The sequence below is a fragment of the Myxocyprinus asiaticus genome, chromosome 23 (assembly GCF_019703515.2).
Source record: "Myxocyprinus asiaticus isolate MX2 ecotype Aquarium Trade chromosome 23, UBuf_Myxa_2, whole genome shotgun sequence".
Classification (NCBI taxonomy): Eukaryota; Metazoa; Chordata; class Actinopteri; order Cypriniformes; family Catostomidae; genus Myxocyprinus; species Myxocyprinus asiaticus.
The window spans coordinates 24,170,354-24,197,500 of NC_059366.1; the positions used below are offsets into that span (position 1 = coordinate 24,170,354).

Genomic DNA, 27,147 nt, shown 5'->3' on the forward strand with positions numbered 1-27,147 from the left:
ACTGAGCTGTTTTAATAGCCGCTTGTCCATCCGTGGAAATGTTGCCACATAAATCAATTAATTAATTTAACTCTATCACTCCAGTTGAAACATTTGCTGTCGTTCTAAGACATTTTTTAAATGTTTCCCTCCAACAATGAAACTAAAAACAATGCACAAAGGTTTTTGCGACTGTCCAAAAATGCATAAATATTTAATGAGGCAAGCATTTCTTAGCTTACGATTTGTTACTTGCCATAACATTCTAGTACCGCATTGTTTCGAACTGTATACCTTTGGCAATTGCAATTTAAATTGGCCAGGGTAAAAAAAAAACAGTTAACTGTGAAAGAGATTGTGAAAAGCCTCGTGAAAAGCTTTGTTCAGTATCTAGAAGTATGAAATATAATGGGTGTAAACAACTTTAAAGGAACATCTCTGATGGTGTCTTTTCCCTGCAGCTCATCGAGAGTATCGCAGTCGCTCAGTGCAACCTCAGGGTCAGCGCCCCCCCGTCACCAGCCGATCTGGCCCCATTCTGGACAGCCAGCATGGCATGGGCGCCGGAGGCCCCGGTCTGGTGCAGCGCCTATCCAATAGCCAGCTATCCTTCAACACCTCCTCCATTGCCTCTGTCTTTTCCCAGGTGCCTCGTCTGTCCACAACAGGGCCTCTGGCTTCAGCCACAGGTCACCATCGCTCCAGCCAGGTGTCTTCCTCCAGTTCCACACTGAGCCTGCTCTTTGGCAAACGGAGCTTCTCCAGCGGTTTGGTCATCTCTGGCCTCTCTGCAGCTGAGGGAGGAAACACCAGTGATACGCAGTCTTCCAGCTCCGTCAACATCGCCCTGGGTCTGTCCTGTCGCTCAGCAAGTCGTGCAACACAGGTGAGATGGTTTTTACAACTGTTTTTACATTTAGTTTTTACAGCATTTTTGCTGAGATACAAACTTTAAAGAAAAAATGTATATTCTGTCATCATTTACTCACACTCATGTCGTTCCATACTTGTTTGACTTCCTTTTTTTCTGCTGATCTTTTGAAGAAAATCTTATAAGTTGTTATTTACAGATAATCTTCCCATCCAGTGGACTGTTAACCGCTGTGACCAAATCATTGAATTTGAACTTAAAAAAATTAATTAGAGCGATTCATAAATAAATTATTCAGACTGGTTTTGTGAACTGGATCAGTCAATTCATTGAAACAAATGATTCGTTCACAAATCAGACATCGCTACTTCTCTTATGAGGAGAGCTAGTGTAGATATATTAGTGAATAACAACTTCGATTTTGATCCGTCCAACACACAAAGCTATTATAGGGTTTCAGAAGACTTGAAATGTACTGCAGAAGTCAAATGGACTACTTTTAAGATACTTTTATGTTGCTTTTTCCATTTTGGAGCTTGACAGCCCTAGTTCTCATTCAATTTTATCATATAGGAAAAAGTGGTCAGGACAATCTTCAGAAAATCACCTTTTTTGTTCCACAGAAGAAAGTTATACGGATTTGGAATGACATGAGAATTAGTAAATAATTACATTATTTTCATTTTTGGGAGGACTATTCCTCTTAGACATTGCTATGAAATCAAGCTGCATTTTTAGCATCTCCTTTCTTTTCAGCAGTGGACATCAGAGGCTTACGAAAGCATAGATGCCACCTCCACCATTGCCACAGGACCCATGGTCCAGAGCACAGACAAAAGCCAAGATGACTCTTCCTCAGTCTTCTTTGAGACTCCAGAGCAGAAGACCATATAAGACCACAATCACCAAATGCCTCAATTCAGGTTGTTCAAACATCTGAGCCCTGACAGTAATGTACATTACGGACATCTTTTTATAAACCTAAACATCTGCCATGTATAGAATTGTAAGTATCCTATTAAAGGGAAAAGAACTGCTCTTCCAAAAAACAAACAAAGAACTGTACAAAACCGACTGTGTTTATGGCTAAATCCATAAATACGTGGGCAGATGAATTTGGAGATGTGGATGACCAGTTGCTCTAAGGTCTGTAAGGTTGAATGGTATTTACATTTGCTAGTAATGCACTTCATTTACACCATGACTCACAGTAGTGATTATTTTCTGGAGTGGCGAAATAATGATTGTTGCTCAAGCTATGTAAGATCACTTGGCTAAAGGAAGTGTCTGGTGTGGTTACGTAGTCGTTTCTTGCTGCACACTGCTGCTTTGAAATGTGTTGTGATCCAGGTGTGTCATTGGTATATATGAACATACTAGCACTTCAAGGACTCTAAACTGGATACTGGTGCATCAAAACTTGACAAGCAAAAATGTTATGTTGTGAAACATTCTAGAGAAATCTGACTAAAAGTGTATGCACCTTTTCTTGTAATACTTTTATTAACGATAATGTGAATATTGGCCTACTATAATAATTTTTAAAAAGGAGTAAATATTACAAAACACAGTTATAGTGTGCTGCCAACCCATGGAGGATTGTTGTAAATTGGTCTTTACATATTATGGCAAGCACAATCTAAGTGTTGAAGAGGATGTACTTTACTTGCTCCGATTAGTAAGTACCTATAATAAGAAAACAAATTGAGGATAGAGGAGTTTAACGGATCTGGAACTATAGTTGACAAAAGCATAATGTTGTGTGTTTTTACTAGGAGGCTTCCAGTGTATTTATTATATGACATGGGGGTCTGTATGATGTGTTGTAATATCAGATATTTCATGATAAGTCTAGCCCTTTAATAATATTTGCATATTATTATGCTCCCATAAATGGGAGATCTCTAAAACAAAAAACAAATAAAAAATAAAATTTAAAAAAATAATCCACTCAATAACACAATTTTAATAAAAAAGAAAAACAAGAAGGAATTTTTGCTTATTTCATTGTATCTCTTTATACAGTACCAATCAAAAGTTTGAACACACCTGACTAACTAAAAGCCATGTTGAAAAAAAAAAAAAAAAAAAAAAAAAATATATATATATATATATATATATATATATATATATATATATATATATATATATATATATATATATATATATAGCTACTGTCCTTTAAGAAAACTATGTAAAAAAAAATTAAAAAAAATTAAAGGGGTCTTAATTATTTATTTGATGAAGACCCCTGATCTAAGGCTCTTCTTTAATTCTTAAAAATATTTTGTAGACAAATTTAAATAGTGTCTATGTGTGAATTTTTTTTTTTTTGGACCAGAGAAGGAAAAGCAGCCAACATTTTTTTTCCAAATATATGGAAAAACATCTCAGGTGGCACCTCATGTTGGTTGAAAGAATGCAAACAGTTATTAATGGTAGCCTACTGTATCTACTGGTTATAATTTAAGACATTTTGTGTAATTACTAGGAATCTTATCATAATTTTGCACAAATTAAAAATGTTAGTTTTCACGATTCATTCAATGGCTCAGCTATATGGTTCTCCTAGCAACATTACATTACACAGAAGACTTGCTGGAGCACAGTTACATAGGCAAGAAGATTTACTTGTTAGAGATAAGTTAAACTGAATTCGTCATTCTGCCTGAGATAGATTTATTATAAAGGCTTTTCTAGGGACACTTCAATTTACTCATGCGTCAGACGGATGCTCGTATCATGTCATAAACCTCATTCGTTTTTAGGTTGCTGCGTCAAGAAATCTCGAGATCCCTGCATTCAGAAATGCACTCCGTCTTGCTGTGTTTGAACCAAGAAGTTCTAAAATGTTTTGAACATAAGAATATACATCTGGTGTTTCGCTTATAGCCCCCTGCTGAAAAACAAGTGGAACCTCAAGCTTGAACTGCTCCGATGGTAGAAATATTCCTATTACGGTCCAAGGACATGATTAATTGCATTAATTTTTATATAATTAATCGCATGAATGAATTAATCGCATGAATTAATGTGTTAAATCGACAGCCTTAGAATTTATGATCTTTTTACTGAAACATGCTGTTGCAGCCATGTACAATTTTAGACTCCCAATTAGTTTCAGGTTTCTGTTAATGGGCACAGAACTTAAACGTAACGTAAAAAGTAGCATGCTATTATGTGGAGTTGACAGAATAGATATGTTAAATCCTGTAGAACTCTTTGCAACCTTTTAATCTAAACATTTAACATTATTTTGGCAATATTTGCAGAAAATATGCCAGTCTTTAACATGCAATCCAGAGCTGATGCTAAGGAGAATTTCTACTTTACTAAAGTTGTCATTCTAGGTAAAAAAGAAAAAAAAAGAAAAAGTGGATACAAGGACATGTACTCTCAACTGCTTATGCAGTAATTCTTGTTATGTGTTAAATGGCAAAATCACCATTACATACAGAAGATGCTACAACATCAGGAGATATTTTCCATTAAAACTATATACAAGCCATTCCAAAACAAAATAAAAAAAAAAAAATACTATCAAGAAGAGTATGAAATTATTAGTCATATGTATTCCAGAACAAAATCCTGTTGTTTTGCACTTTAGTTATTTAGTACAGTATGTTATCATTTGTTAGACAGAAAGAAAAGGCACCATTGTGTAAGTCACTTTATTTGATGTCTACAAATACATTTTTCTCTCTCTTTTATAGTGCTCATGCAGGAATACATGTGATCTGAAAGATACCCATCCTCTCAGGGTCAATTATTAATAAACTTGTACATCAGTACTGCCATTCTTGAACTGCATCACCTTACAATAAGCTAATTGCATTACTATAAGAAGAAGTATTAAGTCATCCCAGAAAGTACAGCATAGAATACTGTATGCTCATTTATAAAGAAATTGATTCATTAATCCTATCAGCATATTGCAGTACTTCTACATATACTTGTACAGTACTGTGTTGACTATTTTAAATAGCAAAAGCATGCCAAATATAAAAGATTAATCCTTTTCTTCAGTTATATTTTACAAAGACATTATATTTTGTCATCTGGTATTAAAAACAACAGCATTATAATCCAATACTAGTTAATTGTAAAATATTTATATTAAAATAGGTGATAGTATTTACAAAACAGTATTAGTTAGGACACAGCTCTAAAGAATACCTTCAGTGAAGGTGTGATCTGTGTCTAAGGAAAACAAACATAAGGGAAGGGCTGTATTCTTTAAGAGAGAGAGAGAAAAAAGAAATAAGAAAAGGTTGGGACATATAATGAGCACCAAACACTTCAGACACTTTTGAATGATGAACAATGTTTTTTTGTTGTTTTGTTTTTTATGCAGAGGACAATGACACATCTGATGGTTTATAAAGAGAGTGTCTGAGCTGAAAGGGTGATGAGCTCCATTTTCAAATAGTTTCAGTATTTCCAAAGATTTTGACTTTAATGGTTTTCCATACGAGCAAACATGCATCATGTATTCAATCCTAGAGAAGAGCACAGACTATGAAAGACAAACACCTTCCCTTCTGATATTAATAAGAAATCAAACTGTATATCATTGCCTAAACATTCAAGGCACTTTGGGGTGACTGTGATAAACTGTGATGTGGGATTTACAATAGTCAGTTTGTCTATAGACTTCAATAATTATACCAGCTCACTTAATTCTTCATATCCTTCATAGCATTAATTGACAGAGCTTCTTTGTCACTTTTAACAATTTTGGGTAAATGGCAGGTTGGTTGTGGTACTGCAACAATTATAATACTATGTTATAATATGATATATGTAAAGTGATACCATTCCTGCTATCCCCAACAATCCTAGCAACAGCAATAAAATTAGACAACAAAATGAATTTGCTTCAATACTAATCTGTCCTTGAGAACAGCTGTCGATGACGGCACGCCTAAAAAGACTGTTTACTTTTGACCTTCACACTTGCAATTGTTAACCCAGGGTCATTTTTAATTCTGGGTTTACTTCTTCCAAGTTTCACACTTTACCCTGGGTTAATAACTCACACTGTATACCTTTTCGGGACCAGGGTTAAATTCAAGTTTAAAAGCCATGCCACAGTTTGTTTCAAAATTACGTTGCTTAACCTAGGGTTAAAAGTGGCCTTAATCCCAGGTTAAAAAATTTGTTCACCCAGGGTTTAGCAGTGTAAAACACCTGTTTAAATCCTAACCCATCTCGAAAAAGGAGCATGATGAACATTCAGTAAATTAACAAGGACAGGTATCATATTTTACATTAATGATATTGCCTGACCTCTTTCGTTAATTCCATATGATGGTGAAAATGATTTTGATGACTAAAGAAAAACAACAGTAATGTGTCAAAAAAGCTGCCATACATGAAGCCTTCCTCCCTGTTGCAATATTCATAAATATTGAGGGTCACCAAAAGGTAACATACTGGTCACTAACATTCACATTACCCCACATGACCCGTCAAATCAATGTCAATAGTGTCTTATGAATGTAAAAAAACATATTTCATGTGCTTAAATCTTAGCACACTTGTGATGCAATGCTGCTACAGAGCAAGTACTGCTGAGTAAATGTTGCCCATTATCTTTGCTTGGGCACAAGTCAATCCTTTGTATAAACAGAGAGAAAAGCAAAATAACTTAATAATGAACGTTTAATCTGAGGTTGAGCTAAAATTCAGTCTTGTTGTCAACAAGGCAAAGCCCTAAAAAGCATCTGCCAGAACACCTCTGTGGCTCCATACTGACAGTCTAAACAAAAGATGTTTGCAAGCTACAATGTTTTTCCAAGGCTGAATCTTCTATTTTAAGCATATGGAAATAACAGAACCAAGAGGTAGATATTCTTGTTCTTGGAAAGCATGTTTAAAGTGCCCAAAGTAGCCTTTCAACCTTTGAAAAAAGAATGAAGCACCCTTCAAAACAATAATAGACACTGGCTTCATCCAAAAATAATTCAGTTACTGCACCATGCACTGTGCGGCCGGAGTTTTCCCATCATTTAAAGATGAATCACTTGCACAAATAGATTTTAGCATGCACAGTACCTTACATTCAGTATATGCATTTTACATCAATAGTGAACTGTCAACCTATCAAGATGTCAAAACGCACCCACAATGGACACAACACAAATGTATTTCAATCTTAATTGAGTAGCTTTTTTCAAGAAGGATTTTATATATATGACATACTTAGTGACTTAGTCTTAGGAATATCAGAAAAGGGCAATGTTAACCAGTGTTCCACCCAATCACTAATTATTCCAATATGACAATTACGATATTTGCATAGGCAATATGGGATTAGCCCTTAAATAGTATGTTTCCTGAATTCTTTGTAAGTATATATCATAATTCTGCTGAAAAGAATTCAACAAACAAACAAAAGAAATTGCTTCTCGTCATAAACCCTCAGTATACCTGCGTACATCTCATTTACAGTATTAGGCTTCAAGTAGATCAAAATAAACATTTAATATTAACAACTAGATGAGAAAAACGAGAGGTAGTGGAAAACCAACGAAAAAGTCTTCAAAAAGGAGACACTGTCCATGCAGACAATGCTCCTATAACAGCTGTTCGCTGATCACTGTGACAGCCATCAAGTGAAAACTCCTAAACTCTCTCCTAAAGTCTGATGGATCATTAGCAGCAAAAATGAAGAAAATGTCATTTAAAATAGGTAACTACTCACACGATAATGGTTATTTCTAAATGGGACAAAATTTAACATTGACTGTTTTTGTATAGGCTAATCTGTAATCATTTTAATGTTCTGAACTTAAATTACAGAATCACACTCAAAACGGTGCAAGATGTCAAAGCAAAAAGATTAAATATAAGATCTTTTGTCTGGTAAACGTTCCATTGACCAATAGATGCATTTTAAACATTCTTTGTTATATAAATACTTTGTGGCAGTAGCTAAATATCACCAACTCATGGAATCATATATAATAGTTTTATGACTTGGTTTATGATATGTTTACAGTATTATCTAAGTATGATCCCACAACACTGACAATTGCCTGCAACGAAAGATAGTATAATACTGGACTAATTTCCTTGTCTTTTGTGCCTCAATTATTAGTCAATTTTGAGAAAGGACTTTTTGAAAGATACCTTAGAGGTACAGTTAAACATTTCTGAACTCATCATTTAAGATAAACAAATCATGATTATCTCCATTGTTAAAACATTTTAAACAAAACTGATACATATCTGCTTTTAAGTGACCCATAAAAATCGTAAAAACACATTAGTTCAGCTAAACCACTTTTCCCTGTCAAACGGTTCGCAGAATGTTGGACCGTACAGATTTCTGTCATGTACTGTTTGAAATAGTTGTAGAAAAATGTATAAACACATCACTTTCCATTTTCATGGAGATACTTATTTTGTCCATGTGTCATGCAGGGTCTTTCTGTTTTAGAGCAAGAAGATAATAATTTATTGCTCATTTCTTTAATGACATTATTTTTTTTTTCTTTTAAAACAAACAAGAAAACGTCATTAATTTGTTTTAGAAATGTGGGAAAACCAAGCTTCCCATGATGGTTCGCTGCTTAAGTCTTGTAAACTACTAGGTAACACCTATTCTAATTGTATAACAACATTATTCAAGGACCTACATTGGCTGATGCTCTAATACACGGATATTTCAAAAGAAGAATATCTATGCACCTGGCAAAGTGACAAAGGTCTTCCTTTTAATCTGGTTAACCTGCAGAGTGAATGGCACTTAACTCTCAGAGCACCAATAAGAAAACCCGACAACAACACACTTGATCAGTATTTACTCAACAAATGTTAATTCATTGGCACAATATTTCAGGGGAAAAGTGACATTTTGAGGTTGGGTATGGTGACCAAAAAAAAGTCTGTTTAAATGCAATTCACTCTTGAATTACTCGGCTAAAAGGTAAGATAGTGGTTTAACACACCAGTATTTAAAATATTGTGTTACCATGCACTGGCTGCTGCAATTGCAATAGCACAAAAATGTCTAGAAAATTTAACAGCAACATTCAAGTTTGAATCCAACAACACGGAGCTGAAAAAGCTGTCATTCTTAAGGGACACAAATCTAAACCTCTAAAGCAAATCATCCTCATAGTGTCTTTAACATGATGCTAGCCACAGTGGTTCACATCATATTTGGGTTGAGTATTGCAATGTGTACATGACACAACAAAATAAACACATGCTGGAATACGTATTATAAAACGATTTACTTTCTTTTTGAAAACCTGCAGTTTGTCTGAGTCTGAAAATGACTAAGACTGCTCTGTATTTTAGCAACATTAAAATGGCAAAGTCACAAAACAAAACATGGACGTTCATTTCAAATCGGAGGCAGAGAAAACTTTTCCTCAAAAGCCTTGCTGATGGATCCAATCATCTTGTGTCGACACAAATCAGTCCGCAAAGACATTTTACACCAAACCGTAACGCCACCTCTGAGAAAAATGTATCGATGAGCAGTTCTCATTATCACAGTTATTTTAAGTAGAGCTAGTGTAACTCTGAAAAACAAAGCATAGTGTTCACTACACTTTTCTTTAATACAACAAATTTCTTTAATGTGTAAGACAATCTAAGTTCTTTTAAGAACCTCCAGAACGTTGGTGAGTTATTTTCAATCAATTCTTTTTCAATTCAGCGAAGCTTCCAGCCCATGACATACAGTACCTGTGCTTCTCTCGGTTAGTAATGGACTGGGAGGGGCTAGGACAACTCACACAATAAAATGTGTTGTCACCAGCATCAGCAGCTTTTGTGCCCTTATTCAGTGTCGAGGCATTGTGATTTTTGCAGAGAGAAAGAAATGTTCATGATTCATTTAGCTGCCCAATCACAACACTACTAGCTAGCCCTTATGTTTCCCAGTTAAAGAACTGTCAACTCGCAATAAAAAAAAATAAATAAAAAAAAAAGAGAGTATGGATGTCAAGACGGTGATTACACTTTCCAGCTTCTCTTTAAAAAAAACAATTGGCACAGCTAATTTTCCCTTCGCTTACGAGAGCTTTACAATGTTGTATCCCCATGACAGCATATAAAACATTTTTTAATTAAAAAAACATTGCAGTCCGGGCTTAATTGTCAAACTGTTGTAAATTCCATAACCTTGTGTCATGCAAAGATTGAGTATTGTAGCTTAACATCTACAGCGTTTCCATTTGTTTTTCTTGTTTTTCCATAAAAAAACATTATTCAGCTGTCCTCAAACACGTGAGGCATAAAAGATGGAAAGGATCAGGTAGCAAGAATATGGGAATAAGAGAGAAAAAGAACAGGTGATAGTGAGGTAAACAAGAAGAGAGAAGAGAAAGGCTTTGAGGATTAAAGAGAGACAAAACAGGTGGATGAAAAGACAAGTTGAGAGTAGGAAGTATGGATCGGTCTGTTTTCCTACATGTTTGTCTGTGTCACAGTTGCCTGAGCAGCTCATATTGGCACTTAAACAGAACTGAACTTCAGGGTCACTAGTGGATGCTCAGAATTGCTTAACCACTCACTCTTCAAATAAGAAACATCACACCTTTAAAAAGTGGCACCTTGGGGCTTTTTTTATCTCAAGTGTTCTTGCTGAAAGCTAGGTGTCTAAGCAGGCTCTCTTGCTGTTAAGGAGATCCCTGTAAACAGATGAGTTGAGGAATCGTGGGAAGGAGTCTCTGTGCATGAGGGTGTAGATCTGGAGCTGGGCCTCCTCATACATCATACTGTTGGGTTCTGCCAGGCTTTGGTTGATGCATTCCCGCACCCGTGAATCCAAGCTGACCTGTCAACCGACAATACAAGTACAGCTCATGTGACTTGCCCCTCAAAAGGCCAATTCGTGAGAAAAAAAAACAAAAAAAACAATATATCTCTGTGAACTCCACATACTGTAGAGCTAGCAAAAATTCACTGTTTTTTCATTCAGGGCCTAGGTAGTTATTTTTATAGAAAAACAAAAGTTCTCCACGGAGAATAATGAAAATTTGCCATAGGTTTCAGTGTTATCAGTTTTTGAATGTATTTATATTTTTACCAATATACAGTGCCTTTCAAAATCTGAGAGAAAATCTGGGATTCAAATTATAATTTAAACCTGGAAATTTGTACAGATGAATTAAATTTTAGAACTTAAAAAAAGTAAACAAACAAATCTTATAAAATGTTATATGTTGGTGATTCTGATGAAACTTGACTTGAAAATGTCCTGGTCATATTTAACCCCAAACCAATACAAAAAAAAATTATGAAAAAAATTAAGCCAACATTTAGGACCATTAAGTTGTTATACACTGGGACATAGGGCCTTATTTTAAGAGTGCTAGCACTAAACACTGTGCAATGCTTTAAGTCCTAAGCGCCAAGTCAGTGGGCATGGCCATGAAGTTGTGGTATTTTCGTTCAAGTATGCGCTAAGTCTAGGCACAAGTGGGTTTGGCGAAATTGCCTGCACAACGCGCAATTGGGCTGGGTCAAGTGCAACTTAATTCAGAGGTTCTTCTACGGTTATTCCACTGTTTGCATCCTTTTATATAGTCCAATCCCTCAAGCACCAGCGATATAAACCAAGACAGCACATTCATAAGAAGTTGGTAGTGTAAATGGACTGTATGCAATAAATGAGAATAATTACATTTTACATTTACATTTATTCATTTGGCAGATGCTTTTATCCAAAGCGACTTACAAAAGAGGAAAACATAAGCAAATCATCTTAAGGAGACAGTGGTATGAAAAGTGCTGTATTACAAAGTTTCACTAGCATCATAATAGTATTCAAAACAGAATAAAGTGCAACAGGAATCTTTTTTATTTTATTTTATTTTTTATTATATATATATTTTTTTTAATGACTGGTTAATAATTGAAAATTATGTTCTTTTGTGCAATGTGTAAATGCATCCTTGTTGAATGGCAAGCATACTTCTATGACAATGACACACTCCTTTTATATGCATGGAAAATGTGATTCTTGTCAGAATTTGGATATAGGCTCCAGTAAATTACAGAGAATGTAAGTATTATTAATCATTTTCATCTACTGACACACAAATCATGGCTAGTATTAATAGTGATTATATTGGCACCGGTGATTTTGATTTGAAAAAAAAAATTAATAATAATAATAATAATAATAATTTCATTTATTGAAGCACAAAAAAATTAAACCCAAAATATTTCTAAATTCAAATTACACTTCAAACGAAGTGAAAATATAATCAAAATAACGAAGTGGTAAAAAAATCATACCAATTCCAAACATTTTACTCTCTCCAACTTCATCCACAGGCCCCTATTGCTGTGACTTAAAAAAATCACTCTATGGCAACAGGTGGAAAAATACCAATATAAATTAGCTCATAAATACAATTGTAAATATAAACATAATAATAACCTTGACCTCTAAATAGTTTAACACAAATCTCATAATTCTTTTTTTTTTTTTGTAATGGTTACAACAGTGATTGTCAGGGACTTAATTTAATGTTCCACTACATTTCAAGTGTTTGGACATTAAATTTATTACCACCTGCTGGTAAAATCTCCAAACTGCAAATGCAGGAACTGAATTTGGACTTTGCGCTGAGATAAGACGTGATATTGAAACGCAATGACCTATTTCTCAGGAAAATAGCAAACTGCGCTTTGCGCCACTTCATTTACATACGATACACCCACAGTTTGCCTGCATACACAGGGATGTGCGGAACAACTAATTTCATTGATGTTTAAACTAACTTTTTGGAGTCAATTAGTCTAAAAAGTAAGAAACCTTCAGAAAACAGTAAAAAAAATAATTGTGTCTATGCGACACATTTAAAATATTTAATCTATTCCAAATCCGACGCCAAATTCAGCAGAAAAGGGGCATTTATCTGCGACGTGCTTGCCTTGCATTATGATCACTGTACATTAAATAAAGAACATGACCCGCATTCACTGAAATAACATTTGTGAATACATGCATATTTACTGAAAACAATTGAATAAATAGTGCAGGACCAATAATGCAACACTAATAGCCTGTTCTAAATGGAATTCACCAAGTAAAAGTAACTTAACATAGTTAAGGACATTGTTGAAAATAATTAACAGGTAAGCCATATCTACGAGAGAGATGAAAAATGAGCTGAAAAGTTGTGCATATTTCACGACGTGCATTGATCTAATATGACAGCTGTTCAGTAAAGAATGTTAACTAATACACCTAACAGTTACGATGTAAAAACAAAATAGCAATATGACAGAAAAAAATAGGCTTGTGATGTAGCCTAAAATAAACCTAATGTTTTCTAAACATGACGTGCACACAGAATAAAAGATAGTTTTACCCATTAAGCAGTTGTCACCTCATTGAAAATAGCCTTCTTACTCTGCAGATTAAAAAAAATTGGCACACCTAGCCTAAAACTAGGGCTGAAACGATTAGTCGACGTTATTGACAATGTCGACAATGAAACATTGTAGACAAAATGTTTCATTGTCGAATAGTCGTTTGATCGAATTTAGCGTAACATGAGATCACATTAAACGTCTAACGATGACGCGCGAGATCAGCACTGCAGTTCGAGCCTGACTGAGGAGAGGAAGAAAACAGCTCATAGTCAAGATGCACTCTAAACTTTCACATCTTCAGGTGATGTAGATTGCAAAGTATGAGGGAATTATAATACAAAAATACAAAATAAGTAAATACAGAAGCACTCTTGTTGTGGAATAAATGGAGCTGGAGCAAAACTTGCGTGTCGAGCATCTTTAAAGGAAACACCACTGCATTACATCTTAAATGCAGTTATATTTAATGCGTTATAGCTTTATTAAAGTTTAAATAATACGGAAGCAGATCATGTAAATAACTACAAACTCCAAAACTGGCATTTCTCTGTGTGGTCAGTGCCTCTTCTATGAGTTGCGCGAAGTGTCCTGATCTAAGGGGGAGAGATTGAAACTGCACCCGGCTGAGGCACACTCTGTTGCATGGACGCTCATCCCTTGAGCACGCACGCTTAATGCAGCTAGATTATAATGTGATGGCTCGCGACTTATTGAATCATATTATATGTCACTGTGCATTTAGAAAATTGGCAATACGCAGCTTTATTAATAAGAGAGAGGTTTTTTTCGTGAGTTAAAGATGGATTGAAGTGAACAGAAAGGTGAGAGAGGTAGTCTTCACCCCATTATACACCGAAACAAAATATGTTTTTTATTTGTTTTTGTTTTGGCTTGTTTTCCAATATAATTCAGCAGCTATACTGCAGAAGAAAAAAAATTTAACTGACAATGTTGAATATAATATTAAAAATACAAATATTTTAAAATATCTAAAAATCCTAAAATAAGATATTTAGACTTGCTTTTAGAGATTAGATCTTGAATATAAGTATATTTTGTCTTTACTGCACCCACAGAAGTATAACCAAGTGAAAAAATACACTTATATTTAAGATACATTCTCTTAAAGCAAATACCTTATATGTTGCTTCTCAAGTGAATGTATCTTGTTTTAAGGATTTTTAGACAACTGTAAATGGAAAACAAGGATTTTTGTAGTGAATTTCTTTACTGAATTTCCCCTTTAATTCAGTGAATGTCACAGAGGTATTTTTAAAAGAAGATTTTGTCCTTTATTGTTAGCAAGCACGTTTAATACAAACTTTTAAGTCGGGCACAAGCTGAATAGTCAGTCAATTGTTGCAATAATTGCCGAATAGTTGAATAATCATTCTAATAATCGTTAGATTAATCGATTACCAAAATAATCTTTAGTTGCAGTCCTACCTAAAACAGTCATTTTCTAAGATGCTTACTCAAAAGCATAGATTTTTTGATGAGCAAAATTAACATGTCAACATGGTCCGGTGAATGACGAGACCGGAGGCGATTATCCAGTACTGAAAAAGCCCGCTCAATGGGAAAATAACTTACACACACACAGATTTAAAGAAAACTCAGATGTGAAAACATCCATAGTGACTTTCAAGCCAAAGTTTCTAAAATCCGCTTCCTGCACCACCACCGAAGTGATTTCATAGCTACTTTGCTGAGATTGCTTGTTTTATGAGAAGACATTTTCCTGCACGCGCCATGAGTGAGAGAGGGAAGCCTGAGGTAAAATGAAACTTCATAAAGGGCTTTCACGAATAATTGTCATATAAATTTTCATATTTTTAAGGTGTGCTTTTTTCTGCATGTGTGCTTCATACACCTTAAGAAGACATTTTAAGATATTTAATTTCAAATAAATAAATCAAATAATACAACAGGAATAAAATGATTTCCTTTTAAGGCTTTAAAAACTTATGAAGTACATGAAAAATAAAGTTTCAAATATAAAAATATTCCTAAATACTTAAAATATGTCTCTCTTTTTGGTCAACTATAGTTTTGGTTAATTTTACATTTACAGTTGAAGTCAGAAGTTTGCATACACTTAGGTTGAAAACTAATTTGTTAACCACTCCACAGATTTAATATTAGCAAACTATAGTTTTGGCAAGTTGTTTAGGACATTTACTTTGTGCATGACATTTTTCCAATAATTGTTTACAGACAGATTGTTTCACTTTTAATTGACTATATCACAATTCCAGAAGTCAGAAGTTTACATACACTAAGTTAACTGTGCCTTTAAGCAGCTTGGAAAATTCCAGAAAATGATGTCAAGCCTTTAGGCAATTAGTCAATTAGCTTCTGATAATAAGTGTACTAAATTGGAGGTGTACCTGTGGATGTATTTTAAGGCCTACCTTCAAACTCAGTGCCTCTTTGCTTGACATCATGGGAAAATCAAAAGAAAAAATTGCGGACCTCCCCAAGTCTTGTTCATCCTTGGGAGCAATTTCCAAATGCCTGAAGGTACCACGTTCATCTGTACAAACAATAGTAAGCAAGTATAAACACCATGGGACCACACAGCCATCATACCGCTCAGGAAGGAGACGCATTCTGTCTCCTAGAGATGAATGTAGTTTGGTGCGAAAAATGCAAATCAATCCCAGAACAACAGAAAAGGACATTGTGGAGATGCTGGAGGAAACAAGTAGACAAGTATCTATATCCACAGTAAAACGAGTCCTATATTGACATAACCTGAAAGGCTGCTAAGGAAGGAAGAAGCTAATGCTCCAAAACCGCCATAAAAAAGCCAGACTATAGTTTGCAAGTGCACATGGGGACAAAGATCTTACTTTTTGGAGAAATGTCCTCTGATGAAACAAAAATTGAACTGTTTGGCCATAATGACCATCGTTATGTTTGGAGGAAAAAGGGTGAGGCTTGCAAGCCGAAGAAAACCATCCCAACCGTGAACCATGGGGGTGGCAGCATCATGTTGTGGGGGTGCTTTGCTGCAGGAGGGACTGGTGCACTTCACAAAATGGATGGCATCATGAGGAAGGAAAATTATGTGGATATACTGAAGCAACATCTCAAGGCATCAGCCAGGAAGTTAAAGCTCTGTCGCAAATGGGTCTTCCAAATGGACAATGACCCCAAGCATACCTCCAAAGTTGTGGCAAAATGGCTTAAGGACAACAAAGTCAAGGTATTGGAGTGGCCATCACAAAGCCCTGACCTCAATCCAATAGCAAATTTGTGGGCAGAACTGAAAAAGTGTGTGTGAGCAAGGAGGCCTACAAACCTGACTCAGTTACACCAGTTCTGTCTGGAGGAATGGGCCAAAATTCCAGCAACTTATTGTGAGAAGTTTGTGGAAGGCTACCCAAAAAGTTTGACCCAAGTTAAACAATTTAAAGGCAATGCTACCAAATACAAACAAAGTGTATGTAAACTTCTGACCCACTGGGAATGTGTTGAAAGAAATAAAAGCTGAAATAAATAATCCTCTCTACTATTATTCTGACATTTCACATTCTTTTTTTTATCCCCTTTTCTCCCAATTTGGAATGCTCAATTCCCACTACTTAGCAGGTCCTTGTGGTGGCGCGGTTACTCACCTCAATCCGGGTGGCGGAGGACAAGTCTCAGTTGCCTCCGCTTCTGAGACTGTCAATCTGCGCATCTTATCACGTGGCTCGCTGTGCATGACACCGCGGAGACTCACAGCATGTGGAGGCTCGTGCTACTCTCCGCGATCCACGCACAACTTACCACGCACCCCATTGAGAGCGAGAACCCCTAATCTCGACCACGAGGAGGTTACCCCATGTGACTCTACCCTCCCTAGAAACAAGGCCAATTTGGTTGCTTCAGAGACCTAGCTGGAGTCACTCAGCATGCCCTGGATTCGAACTCGCGACTCCAGGGGTGACAGTCAGAATCAATACTCGCTGAGCTACCCAGGCCCCCTGACATTTCACAATCTTAAAATAAAGTAGTGATCATAACTGACCTAAGACAGGGAATGTTTTCTATGATTAACTGTCAGGAATTGTGAAAAACTGACGTTAAATGTATTTGGCTAAGGAGTATGTAAAATTCTGACTTCAACTTTACAATTGTTTTTTTGAACTCATATTTTATCATTTTTTTTTAATAAAAAATAAATTATAATTTTATAATATTTATATTTTTATTATAATATACAATAGTAAAACATTTCTTTCCCACTTTCTTCAATTTCACACGTTATTTTAATGCTCTTATTAAACCCACAGTCCTTATTTGTCATAAAGTAAAACTTTTGAGACTTCATCATTTTGTCAGAAATAGAGTAAACGTGCATCTCCTCCTCTGCATGCGTGTCATTAACACAGCGTGTATGAACCAGGAACATTTGCAATTACACGATCGTTTAAAGTGAAACCGGAGAGCTTTGCATTCACTATCACAGTTTATACATGTTAATTTACATTTTCACGGGAGTTTGGTGCAAGCGCTTCATGGCCTCTTCAGGACAGGAGCTGGCTGACCTCAGTGGTGCGGCTCAGTGACGCTCGGACTCGGAGTTCATCTGTTCATGGCATTTATACAGTATATTCACTTAAAATTCCCTTAAAATGTGATTTGAATTTGAATGCCCAATAATCACGGTTGTCTCAAATAACCACGGTTAGATAAAATAACCGCGATCAGATGGTTATTTAATAATCGCGACAGGCCTAAATATTTTTATTATTAATTATACTTAAAATGTGTAACATTAAGATGACAGTAATTTAAGTGCAGCCTTTGTAAAAATATAAAGCCAAACGTAAATGTGTTAAAATGTTGAACAGTTTAATGGGGAAAAATATTAACTAACTAGTAATTCCAGTGTCGACTAGCAGCATCAGAACCATTTAGTCGACTAGTCTCGCACATTCCAAGCATACACCCACAGTAGTGCAAACAACACTCCCACCCAAACCCACTTGCGTTGAAACGAAAATTGTGCTCAGAATTATTGCGTTTAGAATTAGCGCTCTTTCAAAAATTGGATAATAGTTAGCGCACTGTTGTTGCACGTTAAACTGCGCAATGAAGTGCCGCAAAGCGCAATTTGCTATTTTCTTGAGAAATAAGTCATTGTGCAAAGACATCTGTGAAGCACGTCTGTTTTCAGCGCAAAGTCTAAACTCAGTTTCCGCATTTGCAGTTTTGGGGATTCCTCCAGCAGATGATATTAAAGAGCTATCAATTCCTTTTAAAACCATGATTTGTGTGTCAGTAGATCATTAATAATAATTATAATATGTTTATTTTGTATAGCGCATTTCCAAAGCTCAAGGACGGAAATTAAACATAAAACATTAAACAGAGAAACATAAAACAAATATACATTACAAAACAATGAACAATGAGAGAGCAGCAAAGTATTATTCTGTAATGCCGTCAAGACCGCTGGTGAGACAGGCCAATAGAGAACACATACATCACAGTCTAGAGGCAGGAGGAAACACAAACATCTTCCGTAATATTTCACCGCTAACCACCATAGCTCTGGAACAATGGCAGACAAAACGGGAGAGAGTTCACAGCAAGGACTTAGTTATGGCGCAAAAGAATGTAAGACAAATGGTCAATATTTCTATTTTTATAATGGACTACATACAGCCCTTTTACACTACAAAATTCTTATGAATAGGCAGTCTTCATAGTCTTCAATAGTCTTCATTTATATTGACATTGCTTGAAAGGGAATGGAATATATAATAGGAAGCAGATGGTGCACTAACCGGAGAAGAACCTCTGAATTAAATTGCACTTGACTCAGCACATTAGTGATTTGCGTGCAAAATTCGCCAACCCACTTGCACCTAGACTTAGCGCCTGCTTGCAAGAAAATTAAAAAAATGTCATGACGATACCCATGATTTTGCACATATGACATATCGCATAGCTAAAATAGGGCCCTTTGTGTGAACAGGCCTAAAACAGAAACTTCAGTTTCATAATCTAACCTCTTTTGGTGAAAGAATGGAGACATAGTCCTCATAAATAATCCTGGCTTTTTCATCGATAGCTGATGGGTTGGATTCTTTCTTCAGTTCCTCACAGGCGATCCAGAACATCAGGTTTTCCTCGCTGTACTCAGACCGCAGGAACTCCCGGAAAACATCCCTCCCCTCTGGAGAGCGCATCACCATCTCAAAGCTCCGTGACCAGGCAATCACTTCATCCAGTGTGGGATGCCTAGAAACATGAGACGATAAAAAAAAAAAAAATCAGGAACTACCAGTTTGAAATAATCAGATGCCACTTTGTTGTAGAAGATTAAACATACAATGTACATACAATTAAAATGTATGAAATTCAATGCTTTGGACAGCAAAATATCAAATCAGGTGGCATCTGCCAGCAAATTATGCTAGCACTACCTTTACTTAGAACCAACACTTTTCTGAACAATTTTTGCAATTATTTTAAAGGCGCACTCAGTGATTTTTCTTTATGTCATCTTGGACTTACAGTGACACCTAGGGGGCTGTAAGTAGTATAATTTTAAACGCATTAGTTTTCAGTTACCGATGCCATTGTAGAAATTTTACTATTCACAGTCAGCCATGAATCAATTAATCCATGAGTGAAAATGTCCAATAACAGGGTGGTTACTGAGATTAAGCGAACAGTATTCAACAGCGGCCCCTCAGCACACTATAGCAGAAGGAAAAAGGACAATGACCCTAAGCACACAACATAGACAACGCAAGTGTGGCTTAGGGACAACTCTGTGAATGTCCTTGATTGGCCCAGCCAGAGCCCGGACTTGAACCCAATCTAACATCTCTGGAGAGACCTGAAAATGGCAGTCCACTGACAGTCCCCATCCAACCTGACAGAGCTTGAGAGGATCTGCAGAGAAGAATGGCGGAATATCCCCAAATCCAGGTGTGCAAAGCTTGTCGCATCATTCCTAAAAAGACTTGAGGCTGTAATCGCTGCCAAAGGTACTTCAACTAAGTGAGTTAAAGGTCTGAATACTTATGTCAATGTAATATTGACGTTTTTTATTTTTAATACATTTGCAAAGTTAAAAATCGTTTTTTTGCTTTGTCATTATGGGGAATGGAGTGTAGATTGATGTGAAAAAAAAAAAAAATTTTTAAAAGCATTTTAGCATAAGACTACAACATAACAAAATGTGAAAAAAATTAAGGGGTCTGAATACTTTTTGAATGCACTGTATATATAATTGGTTTTAACATGCTTTTCTATAAGCCATATTATTCCTTTCAGAATTCAAAACAAGAAATACTTCGCAAGAAAAGTGTTACAAGTAACAATTCACTGGAGGATCCAAGAGCTACAAGAACATAAATGATGATTTGATCTTGCTTATAATGGCACTAATATTGCATCATCTGTTACACAACACATTAGACCCGAGAAAACAAACAATAACAACAAAATAACAGTTCCAGTTTTAAGACAATGTTGTTCATTTCAAGAGGACAGACAGTATGTGGTCAAAGAGGCATGAACAGATGAAAAAAGAAATAAAAAAAATTATCCCGGTGCAAAATATATAATGTTGTTAACTACTTACGGTTCCTCTGTTGCTTCTATGCTGTCCATCTTTGTACAAGTTTGCCTTTCTGAACGTTCCCTTCTGTCTTCATTCCTAGGGTGAGGAGAAAAGCATTGGACACAGCAAAGTCACAGTGGTATTTAAAATTAACTTACAAGTTGCACTGATTACCATGCAACAGGGTTTCCACCAACATGATCACACAGGAAATCGGCATACTGCTTCCGAATGTTTGTGTACCCTGAAATTGACCCCGTTCTGCCTAATTACAGACAAGTGCCATTCCCATCTATAAAATTACTGACAAGCAGCATCCCCAATCAGACATTCTTGCATAAATTCAAAAGTATTCACCTTTCTCAGCTACGTGCGCAATCGCCGATACATGGGTTAGGGCAAAAAACATGTCAGTTGCCAAACTAGAGGAAATTCAACTATGAGACTTTTAGCTTCATTTCATACATGAATGCAACAGAATTGTATCTGTCAGTGTTGGGGGATTTTTACAGGTGCACATCCACTCCGTTTCTCAAATAAAGTCTCCTTGGAGCAAGTATAACTGGATTTGTTTGCCATGGGGTCCAACATGCTGAAAAGACTCTAAATATATAACATGTACAACACAGCTGTTTTGCATGTGATGTGGGGACAGAAATAGCCTTTCTGAGCAGATAATGCAGCATATAGTGGTGGGGGGTTGGATGTGTAAACCCAAGGTAACAGACAAGGGTTTGTACTGCCTCCCAAATGTTGTCTTTATTTCATGCGATACTTGTACTCATTCATGTTATTTATAGTTCCTCTGCAACCTTTCCAATCTTTCTTTGTTCAATGGCCCAGCTAGCCTCAAACTATGGCCTTTTATCTTTTAACAAGCTAATTTTACTCTTTAAGAAACACTGGTTCTGTTTTTGTTTTTTTTGGGGGGGGGCTGGTCAAAGAATAACACTATATTTGTGAATGAAATTAATATATATAAATAATAAACAGACAGGCAAACTCTCTCAGCAGTGGATGTTGAGGTTACTTTCTTCACCGGTCTGATTCAAAATAATCAAGCCCATTTTTGCCTTGTAAACAATATGAATACTGTAAGGGCAAACTTGTAGGGGCGGGCCAAATTTGTTTGGCTCTCAGCCTCACTAACTCACTATTAGGACTCAGACAGCTATGGCTAAGCAATACTGCCTATATACATTTTGAACCTTGGCAGTCATAATAGTTTACTGTAAATCACTTTGTAATTTACGGCTGTAAAATGTGCAATAGGTAGTTTTTGTGCACACTGTGTATATCCTGTTGTAAAACCGGTAGAATATGTTATTTGTGTGGTGTATTCTTATCTATGTTTATTAGTCTAATTTTGTCTATTTATTGTAATGTATCTTTTTTTAAATACAGACTTTTTCTATATACTTGTATTACGGTACATATGACACCATCTATATTCTGTACAGTGTTGATTATTTAACTGCTAATGCACCCTAATTTCCTACATGGGAGCAATAAAATATCTATTGTAAAGATCCCAATGTTGTGTATTTGTATATTTATAAGCATAATCAAAATGGTCAAATAATGCACAATATTTTGCTTGCATAATAAGACATTATTTTTGATAAATCGTCTTACACAACATCCTGATGTTTTCTTGATATTCCTGTGGGAGGAAGACTTTACTTACAACAATGCCTAAGCATAAAACAAATAAATAACAGGCACTAACATTTTGCAAATTACACCTGTGGTGTCTATGCCTGAGGCCAGTGGCAATGATAGAACACTTACAATGACTGTGTGTTACTTAAAGAGATAGTTTACCCAAAAATTTAAATCATTATTTACTCACCCTCATGTTGTTCCAAACCAATTTACTTTCATTGTATGGAGACTAACATACTGCCTAACACTGCCTTTGAGTTCAACGAAAGAATAGAATAGAAAGTCATATGAGTTTGGAACACAATCAGGGTGAGTAATCAGGATGAGTAAATTATAGAATTTTAATTTTTGGGTGAACTGTCCCTCTGGAAAAACTGAAACTTTAGCCCCAAACCACAACTAATTTCTGAGCAAATGTTAGTGACTACGCAATCACATCTTTCTACAGACAGCAAAATGTAATGAAATATGGGGCGTACCAAAGGCATTTGCAGCATCCACACCAGCACAGACAGCAGGTGTTAGGCCTCGGGTGACCAGGCGCCTGTGGGGGTCCTTCAATGTGTCCCTGCTGCCTTTTCCTCATTTCAACTCCACTCACACTCTGAGGCTTAAGAGAGACACATCTGATTAGAGACATAATAGTGGGTGCCTGTGCCTTTTATTTGTTAGCTACAAATACTGAGGGGCTCAGTCACCATTCACTTTCATTTAATCTTTTTTACATACAATGAAAATGAGTGGTGACTGAGGCTAACGGTTTGGAACAGCATGAGGGCAAGTAAATGATGAAACAATGACAGAATTTTCATTTTAGGGTGAACTATCCCTTTAGGATGAAGATAAAATAAATGATGAAAGCAATTAAGATTATAGTGCAATATCTCTATTAAAAGTTTGTAACTACTACCTTCTATATTCTGGATATTATTTATATTTAGATATTTTATAAATATTTTTAAGACACATATTCCTTAATTTAATACTAAACAATCACATCTTCGCTTTGCCTCTACCCCAGTGCCTGTATTTGTTTGTCTATCGCACTCTGTACCCAAAACCATGGGGATTAATAAAATTGTATTGTATTACATTGGTAGCTTTTTCAAAGGAAATGATGACAAAATGATGCTCTCACAGAATATGGGTATTTGCTGCTGAACTAGGCCTACTTCCTGCACTACTGTTAGATGCTTATTCGGCTGAAATCTGCAGGAAGGCATATGAGAGGACGTCTGTAGCGGTTAAAAGGAAAGAAACGGAGACAGACAGACAGAAGATAGAAAAAGAAATCCCCTCTTTAAACTACACATTCCTTCCTCTGACAAGATGGCAAATAAGTCTGAGATTTAGAATGGAGAGAGAGAGTGCTGAAACACTCTCACCCCCATCCTCACACACACACACACACACACTCTCTCTCTCTCTCTCTCTCTCTCTCACACACACACACACACACAGTAGTAGTAGTAGTAGTAGTGTAGGACATATTTTAACACATGAGCAGTTGCAACGGTTTCTCTTTAGGATGTAAATCATTAAATGGAATAGCTTAGTTTGCCCAAAATGAAAATTCTATCATTATTTATTCACTATTATGTAGTTCCAAACCTGTGTGGCTTGCTTTCTTCCATGGAACCCATTTGGAGTTAACGGACCCTTTTTACATGTCCTGGTTTTGGAACGCAGAAGAAAATGATTGCAGGGTGAACTTCGATAGTGATGAATGGGAGTGAATGGGACACCGTACCTAATATAATTTTTGCTTACCTAAAAATGGCACTATTACGTTTCCACAACTTTCCAAATAAAGAATAAAATAGAGAGCAATGGATTACGGCCATAAGAATAGAGAAGATGGAAAATTGACTGTCACTTTTTCAACAGCTGTATTAGAAACCTCATCACATCTGTGGTAACTTGTTTTTAAAACTAATTCCAGGGTAATATAATACAAGGTATAATGTTATAAATTTAAACAAAACAGTTAACAATTTTTTTTATAAAAAACGATAAAAAGGGTCGCTATATTTTTACACTGCTAAATCGGGCAGAAACCCATCACAGTCTGTGAAAAGTGTCCATTAAAGCAGAATGTCCAAGCTGCTCTTTTCCATGCAAAGAAAGTGAATGATGACCACAGTTGTCAAGCAAGGTTTCAAACTGTTTTCAATATATTTTTATGATCCTTTAATGGTGCTTTTTATTTATTATTTTTTTAATTTTTTTTAGCTTGACACCCCCTAGCCCCCATCCACTTTCATTCCATGGAAGAGAGCACCTCGGACATTTTTTCATAGATTAGGTCTGAAGAGACTTTCAGATGACCAGGTATTAAAGGTACCAGTGAATTTAGCTTCATGTACTTTTTTTTACCCTGATTTTATATAATATTTAAGAGTCTGAAGCAAGTGGATAATTTAAATCAAATTTAATATATCTTAACTTTTTTTGGTGTTCCATGTATGAAAGAAAGTTATAAAAAATTTCATTTTTGGAGGAACTACCCTTTTAAGCATATGGTTTATAAAAATGTAATGGCTGTTATGTTTTATAAATGTATAAATTAAATATAAACCTCACTAAAATGTATATTCTTCAAGGGAAAACTACAAAGGTGAAAGAAAAGATTTATTAAAAATTAGATATAAATTATCCACTTGCCTCAGACTCTGTTACTCTGTAATGTCTGTGTGTGTATTTTGTTTTTTTCTATGCTCTACTTCTATTGCTCTTTGACGCTGGCATGTTTGTTATCCCCTTCCCCCATTATGGTTCGTTGTATGTTCTATTTCTTTTTTCTTTCTTTTTTTGTGCTTTTTTATGAGTTTTAAACAAACTTTCACAAATAAATAAATATAATTTTGATCAAATCAGGGTAAAAAAAAGTCTATGAAACTAAATTCACTGGTGCATCTATATCTGGTCATCTGAAAGTCTCTTCAAACCTGGCTTTTCTATAATAAAGGGGATCCATGAGGATCAGGGTACATTGGAGGCTTTGCTCCACTTCCCATTGGGACTTTTACCTTTAAATTGGCAAGCAGAGACCAAATATGAACTAAAATAATTTACAATTTATTCTTCCATGTTAGCTTTACAAATATCACTAGTTTGTTAAGCACAACATCAGAGTATGCAATGGATCCTAACCACAAACAAGCCATTTAATTTCATGTGTTTCTGTGAAGCCCTCTGTTGGGAAAGTAAATAGGCAAGAGTGTTGTTGTTGCTTTTGTGAGCTCTGCACTGCTCTATCACAATGATCCATCACCTTACCATTAATATGTTATTGAAACACATTATTCTGTTAGACAAATTTATTGAAACTGATCATATAATAGAAACATCTTGGAACTTTATAGACGATAATAATTCAAAAGTTTTTTGTTTTTCTTTTTAGATATGAAACTGATATTTTTGATCAACTGATTGTCTGAATAACTGATAAATACGTAAATAAAAAAATAAATAAAAAAAATCTATTTTCTAATCACTTGTAGGCTTTACAAGTGTCCTCCATGATTTACAAATGAACATTATGAATAAAGTGATAACTAACACGCTTAAACATGATGCCTCACAGCATAAACAATTTGTTAATTTTACCACAAAGCTTTCTGGAAAACAATCCTTAATCAGGATTTGGCAGTACAAACACCACATCACATCACCTAGATATTTGATCCAAATATTTTGGGACAAACAGTCTGGGCACTAGATGGAATTGTAGGTCTGGGACGGTATCAAATGATCATTTCCCAGTATGCCACTGGTAAATATCCCACTGTATGAATAACCACGGGGCATTTGGTTGGCTGACTTTTAGTCGCAACGTGTGGTGCATAATTTAAAGATCACTGCTGATTGAAATGCATTGCCATGCAACTTTTGTCCTTAAATTTTCATGTAAGAAAAAAAAAGTCCATAATTATTCCATAATTTTCTCACTTAATACATATATATAGATTTGTATACACATGTGTGGCTTATTTTCACAAGAGTTAAAAAAAATAATAATTGCATTGCAGATGAGTGAATGTGATGAAAAACAATGTGTGTTGTGGTAAGAAACAATTACATCAGCAGGTTTCCCACACCTTTTGACCAATGAATTTCGATGACTTTTCCAGTTGTACGTGGATATGGGATACGAATTTTCAAAAATCATTTGACAGAAATTGCACTAACAAAGAGCAATTTCTAGCCAATTAAAAATTTAGAGCTAGATTTCATAAATTTCCATATTCCACAAACCCAGCGTATGCAATACTGAGCACAGACAACTCAATATTAATAAACTATATTTTGCCTGCCCCTCTCTTCCCCACCTAAACATGAATATATTCAGAATACTTACCTAAACCATGTCTTATAAAATATCTAAACTGAACAGGAATCTATGTAGGTAAATTATAGGTCTTGAAACAGATATTTCCTTACTTCTACATTGATCTTTAAAAGTAAAAGTTTTATTATAAAGATCCCTTCTACCTGTTGATAACAGATCAAGTTTGTCTGGGCCTGGTATAATGTGTGCACCCTTCGAGAGTGTTCCCTAATCATGGAGCCAAATAAAAGAGATATGCAAAACATTTCAACCATCAGTTATTCAGTTGCAGGCAATGGAAAACATGAACCCTGATGCAAAACACTAAGGAGTCCCTTTGTTTGCAGCTAGCGCACTCACCAACAACTCTGCATAATAGGT

General features: G+C 35.6%; 2 protein-coding genes across 3 annotated transcripts in view; one reads left to right on the forward strand and one right to left on the reverse strand.

The window, feature by feature from the left end:
• The window catches only part of LOC127414122 (pecanex-like protein 2), a 33,844-nt gene extending 31,002 nt beyond the window's left edge, over positions 1–2,842 (forward strand). The window contains exons 33-34 of one of the 2 annotated variants that reach the window (XM_051651896.1): positions 441–865; positions 1,607–2,842. In XM_051651896.1, the coding sequence (XP_051507856.1) occupies positions 441–865; positions 1,607–1,744 (563 nt within the window). In that variant the 3' untranslated portion in view covers positions 1,745–2,842. The remainder of the gene's footprint in view (positions 1–440; positions 866–1,606) is intronic. The other variant, XM_051651898.1, reaches the window with a different exon arrangement.
• A 1,665-nt stretch (positions 2,843–4,507) lies between these two features.
• The window catches only part of LOC127414142 (regulator of G-protein signaling 17-like), a 28,595-nt gene continuing 5,955 nt past the window's right edge, over positions 4,508–27,147 (reverse strand). Inside the window, exons 3-6 of the mRNA XM_051651929.1 lie at positions 22,916–23,046; positions 20,793–20,867; positions 19,207–19,438; positions 4,508–10,646 (exon numbers count right to left, since the gene is read on the reverse strand). Coding sequence (XP_051507889.1) covers positions 10,461–10,646; positions 19,207–19,438; positions 20,793–20,867; positions 22,916–23,046 — 624 coding nt within the window. The 3' untranslated portion in view covers positions 4,508–10,460. The remainder of the gene's footprint in view (positions 10,647–19,206; positions 19,439–20,792; positions 20,868–22,915; positions 23,047–27,147) is intronic.